This window comes from Rhinatrema bivittatum, chromosome 10 (assembly GCF_901001135.1).
Source record: "Rhinatrema bivittatum chromosome 10, aRhiBiv1.1, whole genome shotgun sequence".
Lineage (NCBI taxonomy): Eukaryota > Metazoa > Chordata > Amphibia > Gymnophiona > Rhinatrematidae > Rhinatrema > Rhinatrema bivittatum.
The window spans coordinates 118,654,701-118,664,353 of NC_042624.1; the positions used below are offsets into that span (position 1 = coordinate 118,654,701).

General features: G+C 51.3%; 1 protein-coding gene across 1 annotated transcript in view; it reads left to right on the plus strand.

The window, feature by feature from the left end:
* The window catches only part of LOC115099848 (phosphatidylinositol 3-kinase regulatory subunit beta-like), a 41,135-nt gene extending 37,545 nt beyond the window's left edge, over nucleotides 1-3,590 (plus strand). The window contains exon 3 of the mRNA XM_029617739.1: nucleotides 2,737-3,590. Within this exon, the coding sequence (XP_029473599.1) occupies nucleotides 2,737-2,783 (47 nt within the window). The 3' untranslated portion in view covers nucleotides 2,784-3,590. The remainder of the gene's footprint in view (nucleotides 1-2,736) is intronic.
* The last annotated feature ends 6,063 nt before the right edge of the window (nucleotides 3,591-9,653 follow it).

Consider the following 9,653-nt stretch of genomic DNA (forward strand, 5'->3'; position numbering starts at 1 on the left):
CGGGTTAGTGGCTCTCCCCAGTCTCGGCTGTAATACTTTGGGTTCGTGGCTCTCCCCAGTCTCGGCTGTAATACTTTGGGTTCGTGGCTCTCCCCAGTCTCGGCTGTAATACTTTGGGTTCGTGGCTCTCCCCAGTCTCGGCTGTAATACTTTGGGTTAGTGGCTCTCCCCAGTCTCGGCTGTAATACTTCGGGTTAGTGGCTCTCCCCAGTCTCGGCTGTAATACTTCGGGTTAGTGGCTCTCCCCAGTCTCGGCTGTAATACTTTGGGTTAGTGGCTCTCCCCAGTCTCGGCTGTAATACTTTGGGTTCGTGGCTCTCCCCAGTCTCGGCTGTAATACTTTGGGTTCGTGGCTCTCCCCAGTCTCGGCTGTAATACTTCGGGTTAGTGGCTCTCCCCAGTCTCGGCTGTAATACTTCGGGTTAGTGGCTCTCCCCAGTCTCGGCTGTAATACTTCGGGTTAGTGGCTCTCCCCAGTCTCGGCTGTAATACTTCGGGTTAGTGGCTCTCCCCAGTCTCGGCTGTAATACTTCGGGTTCGTGCCTCTCCCCAGTCTCGGCTGTAATACTTCGGGTTAGTGCCTCTCCCCAGTCTCGGCTGTAATACTTTGGGTTAGTGCCTCTCCCCAGTCTCGGCTGTAATACTTTGGGTTAGTGCCTCTCCCCAGTCTCGGCTGTAATACTTTGGGTTAGTGGCTCTCCCCAGTCTCGGCTGTAATACTTTGGGTTAGTGGCTCTCCCCAGTCTCGGCTGTAATACTTTGGGTTCGTGGCTCTCCCCAGTCTCGGCTGTAATACTTTGGGTTAGTGGCTCCTCCCCAGTCTCGGCCAGGGCTTCATTTTCTTTTTTTTTTTTTAAGCCTAGGGAGCAGTAAGGGTCTCTTCTTGTCCCCTCTCCCCTGGAGTTGGTAGGCAGAGCCGAGCCTGGGGAACTATAAAAGCAGCAGCCTGTGTAGCCTGCAGTCACTGGGAATGCACTGGAGTGGTGGGAGGGTTGTGGAGAAGAGGAGGCGAGCTACAGGCACAGTTTGGAAGGGGGTGAGCCAGTGTTGGGGAGACGTCTGTCTGAGGTGACTGCACTGAGCTATGAGAGAAGCAGCGGCTGTGGAACCAGCGAGTCTCCTAGAGAATGAGACTGGGAAAGGCAGGCGGCTGCTGCAGAATGGGGAAGGGCTGGCAGCAAGCAAGAACTTTACCCCATGATGTAGCAGTGCTGGCCCGGGGGCACTCACTGTGTGAGCACATAAGCAGCAGTACAACGGTAGCATGTCAGAGAGTGAGAGAGACACACACTTTGTCTGTGAGAGAGTGTGTGTGGGGGTGTGTCTGAGAGAGTGTGTGTGAGGGGGGGTCTGTGGGGGGGGTGTCTGAGAGAGAGTGTGTGTGTGGGTGTGTCTGTGAGAGAGTGTGTGTGGGGGTGTGTCTGAGAGAGCATGTGTCTTTGTGGGTGTCAGTGTCTGTATGTGCCAATAAAGTTTCTGCAATCTAAAACTCTGTTTGTGCCTGAGCGTGGTGTCTGACGTTGGCTGGCGGTGTCACTACTTGCAACTGCTTCAAGAGTCAGACCAGGAACCGGGAATCTCTCTCTATAAGAGATACAAGCAGTTGCGTAGGGGGCCCAACCAATTTGCATGGATGGAACGGGGGCTGCAGCTCTGCTCACCCCTGGTCTCGAGAATGTGTTCACCTTCTTAGTTGAAGTTTATTTTGGAGATATTTTGACTTCATTCTGCTGGGTTTCAGACGACTTAGTTTGCCTTTGGGAGCTGTTGATACAGGCGCTGCAAAGGAAGTGCTCGAAGGCGTCAGATACCCCATGGGCCAGTTCTGAAACAATCCCCCGGGGCTAATATTTTCCTGCAATCTGCCCCTGCGCTGAAGGGTCCCTGAACAGCCGGATGTGGACTGTGAGGCTGAGCTGAAATAAAACTGTAGTATAAAATATTGCAAGATTGTAGAATGGGAGTTGGCCATTTTGATTTTTTGGAAATGAATCCAAGCCTGGCTTTTGGAAATGGCGCTTTCAGGTGCGTAGAGGGGAGGCAGTTTTAGCCTAAGAGGATGTGGGGCAGACATTGGATGGTGGTGGGTTTTTAAACCTCATTTGAATAAATAAATAAACCAGCTGTTGCATATTCAGCCTGACGCTAGCGAGGATGCCTGAGCTGTGCGTCCGTGCTCCTTCAGACGCTGCCGTGGGATAAAGGAGAGCGTGGGTTTTCTCTCGTGGCACCATGTACGTTCTGTGGTGCAGAGGTTGTGAAGTGAAGGCCACCGCATCTCCCTCCCTCCCTCCCTCGCTCCTGTCACACTGCAGGCACAGCACAGTACACAGGACCCCTGCCACAAGCTGCTGCTTCTAGAGAGCCGAGAGAATCGTGTATCCGGGACGCGCGGCGGAAGTTTCTGGCTCCAGCGGGATGGCGTGAAGAATCCTGTCCTTCCCGCTGGATTAGCACGGGCCGCGCCTTTGTGGATTCTCGTTATCGTGCGACGCCCCCAGTGCTCAAAGCCAGTGCTCAGGGTCGGAGAGAGAGGGCCGTGGTAGCAGTGGGCGAGAGATTGGGTGAAATATGTGGTGGGGGGAGGGGGGGGGGGTTGGGAGTGGTAGAGAAGTAGGCAGACTGTTTGGGCCCATTGGTCCTGGTTACCATGTGACCAGGATTTTACTGCACCTTGACGGCTATTTGTGCAATCTGTCACTCAGTCACCCAATAATTCAGTCCTCTTTTTTTCAGGCCATCAGTGGTGTCACAGGCTTCTGCTACTAACACCGGGGGACTGAGACGGAAGGAGAAATTCAGTGACCAGCAATTTAGATATTCAAGAGCACAGCGCAGCAGCTTCGGTGCTCCCTGCTATAATATTCAGTTTTCTTCTGGTTCACCTTAATGTTGCCATGGATACTGCAGTCATGTTGTATTTGTTTATTCCTGGTAGGGTACCCAATAAATCTCATAAACAGAGGGAGAGAGACTCTTCCATGAAGAAGGAGAGACTTTAGAAAAGCTGCTTGCGTCTGTTTCCTCTAATCTATTTGTCGTGAAACAGAACCAGCTTGAGGGAGGGCTGAATGCTTCTGCCAGGGAACAGCAGTGACTGTACAGTTGTGTTGATCACCAATCCACCATGAAATATGAGCGTCATGGTTTCGCCTGCTGCACAGCCTCCCCTCCACCAGGGGTCCTCAGCGAGCCCCGCTCACAGCTGCGCAAGTTACCTCCTCGCTGGTCACCTGATGCCTCGGCCCCAGCCCTACTGAACCTAGCCTGTCCATTCCCTCGGTGCCCCTTCAGTGAGTCGCCTCGGCTCTCTGACCTGGCCCGCCTTGCCTTGTGGTTCTGTCTTGCCGTGCGGCCTATCTGGGTCTTCTGCCTTGCCTTGTGGCCTACCAAGACTGCCTCGCTTGCTTTGCGGCCTATCTGGACCTCATGTCTTGCTCTTTAACCTTCCTTGGCTCCCTGCATTTCTCTGCAGCCTTCTAGGCTCTCCTGCATTGCTTCTGGGCCTACTTGTCCTGCCTTGTGGCCTTCAAGCCTACTAGGGTCACCTAACCCTGTCTGGTGCCCTGTCAGACTTTCTTGTTTACTGTTGCATGTCCTAGTTCTGTCCTTGTCTTGTCCTGTCCTATTCCTTGTCTGGTCCTATTCTTGCTTTGTTCAGTTCTTGTTCTACCCAGCCCAGTTCAGTCCCTTGTCTGTTCCCCAAGTCTTGCCCTTGCCCTTGGGTCAGACCTGCCTATATCTAGCCCCTGTCTGTCCCTCTGTACCAGCCTCACTGCCAGTGCCTGACTCCAGCTCCCAGCCTGTGCCTGCTCCAGCCAAGATGTTCTGCAGAGGACCAAGTCCTCCTGGCCCCCAGAGCCTGAGGGTTCAACCTGCGGGGGAGGGGGGCTGAGTGGGCAGAAGACCAGCTCCAGTCCTGCCCTACGTTCTTCTATCGCTGCTGCAGGGGGTACCGCCTGCCTCCAGCCTGCCAGAGCTCATGAGCAGGGACTGATTGGACTTTGCCTCTGTAAGGCAGCCGCACCATTTGAAAGGCAGATGCTAGGGCTGGCAACTTGAATCTATCTCGGGATTTGTTTGACCAACAGCCACATGGCACTTGGAGAAGCTGAATCTTGCGCAGCCCTGAGGGGGGGCTGGGTGGTGGCTGAGCAGGACTTGTGAGTGTATTGGATTGCTAGGGAAAGTGTTTATTTTAAGCTTGAAATAAGGCAGAAGCTAACTAATCTGCTAAACCCCCCCCCCCCCATTCATTCATTCTTCTGTCCCAGGCCCACCAAAAAAAAAATCCATTCTGGCTCCTCTTCATGTGCTGGCGCCACGGTAATGCCACACGCGTGGAGCTAGCACTTCCTGTCCTCTCATCTCGCGCACTGCGACCCATGGCATCACTCATACCTCCAGCATCTCAAGACAGTCTTCAGTGGGGAAGGAGAGAAGCTGGACATCCTCTCGGGATCTCACTTCAGAGATTTTTGGAGAAGATTTTGAGATGTTTTGAGAACTGATAAGTCCAGAGGGAAGTGCACACCCTCTCCCCCTTGTATTTCAAAAGCCTGGATCAGAGCTTCCTGTTGCCAACGCGACCAGAAAGGCTGAGTGAAGAGACGTGGGAGCTTTTGGACTTTTTTCCCAGGCTGAAAGGGAGAGGCTGGGGTGAAGAGACGTTTTGGAGTTTGGAGTACAAGTTCAGAGTTGACCCGTGCTTTAGGATTTTTGCTATGGTTAATGGTGCAAGCATTTTTCAGTGTGATCACTGCTTTGATGCTGATCCTGTTTCTGTGATGTTGCACTGATGTGCAGTCAAGGTTTTATTTTGAAGACCACTTTTGGTGTCCTTGCTCTTATTTTGGTGACTGTGCCAGGGGCCCTGGAGATTAACTTCTCCCTCTCCTTCCGGGCTCAGACCTGGACCCAGGGCATCACTGAATGGTATTTGCAGCACAAGACAGGGGCTGGCCTGCCTTGTGTCTATTAATCAAGATGTGGATAAGGGTGAGCCTGTTGATTATAGAGTATCTGAACTTCCAGAAGGTGTTTGACAAAGTTCCTCATGATAGACGACTCAGGAAACGAAAATGTACGGGATAGAAGGCGATGGCCTTTATAGCGGATTTGCAATTGGTTAAAAGACCAGGAAACAGAGTAGGACTAAGTTGTCAGGTTTCCCGATGGCGAAAAGTGAATCTTGGTATGCCTCCGGGACCCTTACTGAGACCATTGCTGTAGCCCCCACCATCAAACAGAGGGCACATAAAGTGTTGAGCAGTTCTGATCCTAATGATGAGGGCTTCAGAAATTTGGCTCTTGCAGATGGTGACGAGGACCCTGTTAGAAGCAGCAGGGTAGCTCGCTTTCTTGTGACTGGTCAGGGAGTGCATTGGCCATTCTCCCCGCCACGAACCTGTAATTCTCTATAAGTGCTGGCGTAAATGAAGTCTAGCAAAGCAGAATGTCACCGCTCCAAGCTATAAACCCAGCTCGTAACTTTATTTCTGGAGTTCACAGTCAGCTGCTATGCAGATGTTAGTGCGGGGTAAATATTCTAAACTGGATGCACAGGCAGAGGAGGAGAGGAGCCTGTCTCCTACCTCTCAGAACTCAGATCCTTTCAATAATCCCCCCTTATCCCACCTCCTCGTGCCTTCCTCCCATCTCTTCACCTTTCTCTCTCTCCTTTTAAGGACATGAAGCTTTCATCCCCCAGTTGCTCACACTCGACCCCAGGAGCTGCTCTCGATGCCCTGACCTTGAGAGCCAGGACTGCCCGGTCTCCTCCATGTTCCATTTCTGTCTGGGCTTCCCCTCGACGCCTCCTCCAGGCCATTTTTTCTCAGGGGGAGGGAATTGCCTTTCATCCTGCTGGTTCCTCGGGAGGGAGGACTCGATAACTCACCAGGCCTCAGCTCTGGGCCTTTTTTCCTTGGGGGGGGGGGGGGGAAGCCCCTGCAGGGCCCACTCTGCACTGGAGGGGTCCCCGGGCCTCACCAGTCCATGGGCTTAGCTATACCAGGACCCTACATCACTGGAGGTCCCTCTCTTCCCAAGCTCCAGTCTAGAAAGGGTAATTCCTGACAATCTGACTCAGAATTTATGGCTTCCTGGGACACTTCCCAACCAATCAAAACCTTCCATAACTTAAGGGGACATAGCACCACCCCAAACGGTAATACTCGGACGCCTTTACACGTACCTCCCAATAAGCATAACCCAGTAATCCAGTATCACACAGAGTGCCATCCAGTGGTCAGTCTGAAGTACTGCAGGGACACTCGGACGCCTTTAAACGTACCTCCCAATAAGCATAACCAACCCAGTAATCCAGTATCACACAGAGTGCCATCCAGTGGTCAGTCTGAAGTACTGCAGGGACACTCGGACGCCTTTAAACGTACCTCCCAATAAGCATAACCCAACCCAGTAATCCAGTATCACACGGAGTGCCATCCAGTGGTCAGTCTGAAGTACTGCAGGGACACTCGGACGCCTTTACACGTACCTCCCAATAAGCATAACCCAGTAATCCAGTATCACACAGAGTGCCATCCAGTGGTCAGTCTGAAGTACTGCAGGGACACTTGGACGCCTTTACACGTACCTCCCAATAAGCATAACCCAACCCAGTAATCCAGTATCACACGGAGTGCCATCCAGTGGTCAGTCTGAAGTACTGCAGGTTCAAACATTCAAAGCCCTGGAAATTCCTGGGTCTCCCCCACCCAAAATATCCCATTGTACTAGATCTGAAGGTCTCCCCACCTACGTGATCTGGAAAAGGTGATCACATTTGCAGACGATACACAATTATTCAGCGTTGTTAAAAACTCGGGCAGAGATTGTGAGGAACCGTAGAAGGAGCTTGCGAGAATGGGAAGACGAAATTGAATGTGGACAAGTGCAAAGTGCAGGTGGGGAATGCTGGGAGTCACCTCTCGGGAAAAGGACGATGGAGTCCTTACCTTGAAATCCTCAGCTCAGGGGAGACCCCTTATGGTGATGGAGAAGTAGCTTGATACCTCCGCTGTTATGGGGAGTAGGAAGAGGAGACGGAAGATGAGGGGTTAACCCCTTTCCAGTCATTGATCCCTCAGATTGTGGGGCTGGTGCAAGAGACCAGAGGATTAGGCAGTTCCCTCACTGTCTGTGGAGAGAAGATCTCCTCGGCCAGAGGCAGAGGTGTCATTCAGCCACGCCGACAGGGTCCCCAAACCGGCTCCAGGGCCTGCAGGAGCTGTGACCTCCCAGTCCTCCTGGAGGTCCTGAGATGGGAGGGGCAGGCGTGAGAGCGTGAAGTGATATCTGGGCCTTGTTGGGCCTGGTGAGAGATGGGGAGGCTGCAGCTGGAGGGGTGACAAGAGCAGGAGCTGCAGCTACAACATGGATTTCAGTTCCTGAGAGACCTGACTATACTGTCGGAGGCCATTTGGCAGTCTCTGGGAAAAAAATGCAAGCACCAAGATTACTGGCTTGGAGGACTCTCCTTAGGGGCTGTCAAAGTACAAGCAGGCGGGCTAGAAGGACTGCTGGTGGAGCTGGCTGCAGAACTGGCACCCGATTAACGCCGTGCTGTGCTGCATCAGGAGCTCACCTGCCTGGCACTTCACTTGAGTAGTCCAAGGCTGTAAAACCTGGGCTCTTTCCCACTGGCCGGGGTCCGAAGCTTAGAGATTTGGCTTGGCTTTAGACTGGGCACCACGTTGGCAGGTTACCCAGGGGTTACCTGTGGCCTTTGCTGCCTATCCAGACATCACCATCTAAATAAGCAGAAATGCTGATACGGGGAGTGTAAGCGCAGCCACCGCAGCAGAGGCGATCCTGGCTGTTACTCAGCTTTGCAAATAATGGTTTTCAGAAACATGGGAGCCGTCTGAGGCCCTTCTGATGGGCTGTGCTCAGAGACCCCTGCCCTAAGAAAGCCACCGGCATTCTCTTGCTGAGAAGAGGGCTCGGCTGTCAGTTTGCTAAGGAGGCCGGCTGCAGGGCGCAGCGTGGAGAGAGACATCTGAGTGCCGCTGTTGCATAACATGGGAAGATATTTAAAGCAAGCCCTGCTCACTGCTGCATGCAGTGATTTATTTGGGAACAGGCAGAGGAAAGGGATCCTTTTCCAAGAACTCTTCTTGTCTGTCGCTGCTTTCTAAAGCCAGAAAGCACTGGAACATAGGCTGTTAGGTGCCTCTGCTGCTCTGTGCCATACTGCCCAGGGTCACACACAGTGCATGCAAAAGATGTGGCCTTCGGAGCATGACCTTCAGTTGTACATCTGCGGCCTAACATTAGTTTGCTTTCCTACAGTTCTTTGATTTAAAGCACTGAAAAAACTCTTTATGAATGGGAGGTCTGTTTTGTTTTTTTTTTGTTTTTCCTAAATCTAATTTGGTTCTTTCTACATGGCGGGGGATTGCAGCAGGTGGCAGACAGGAGACCCTGTGCTAGCATTTGGTCAAGCTCCAGGGATTAGCATTTCTACCATATTAGTTTAACTTATTGGATGTCTGTGTCTGCCATTTTGAAATAATTTGTTTAGGAAATTTTTAAAATTTTGTATTAGCTCTTAATTATAATGATCTAAGGAATAGAATAACATCCAATAAATAGAATATTTCCAAGTATGGTTTTACTAATATGATTGATTTATATTCCTGGATGTTATTGGTTGATGAATGATTGATGAGGACTGGTGATGTTTCTGTTTCTCCATTGCTGCATTGCATACAGAGTCTGGCTTGTTGCGGTTTCTGCTTCAGTTTCTGTTTATAGTTCATAGTCTCTTTATTCTGAACTTAATGAGGGTGAGTCTATGTTCTACATGTTTAATTGAAGTGGGGTATTCTTTGTTTAAAAAAACAAAAAACACGAGGAGGGGGGCAGCACAGTAACTGCTAGCACCGGCCCTGGGTGTGACCCTCCCCAAGATGCGCCTCGGTTTATTTACAATAGCGCAGAGAGAACCTGGCGTTGTCTCCTGTGTGTTCACGCTATGTACAATAATTACACCGAACAATGCAATCCTGCTGCACAAGCCAGAAACTGGCTGACCGATCCCCTCAGCAGATCAAAACTGCAGAGCCAGCGCAGTGCAGACAACACCGTTCAGGGCACTGCGCCCTCTGCTGGAAATTCACAGTCATGCGCACGCATACATTCCTTTTTATTTAAAAATAAAATCCTGATTCCAGCAAACTGAATGACTTGTCCCTGGCAGATCAGGATAAAACAAAACGAAACCTAGAATGTAAACACACACACACAAAAGAGAAGACATGGCCAATCAAATAGCACTGGAATAAATCCAGAAGATATAATAAAACAAAATCAATTAATCTAAACAATTACTGGTGAAGTGGCCGAAACGCTTCCCCTCGCAGCAAAAGAAGGGGAGGAAGATTATTCATAAAAACATCGGGCACCTGAGCCAAATCCCTGAGAGAAAAGACGGGCTCCTACCTTCTTCCGAAGAGCTCAGAAAGGGGCAGGGGCAGCAGAAGGGTGGCAGGTCCAGTCGACTGCTAAACATGCAAAAGAGAGTTTTCGATGTTGACGGGAAACCAGGAGTCGCGGTGCAGCTCCCAGTCCTCAATCTAAAAGGAAAACAATCTCAGGTGTGCTCTGAATTCTCGGCGTCCAGCTTCCAGGATGAGTTTCACAGG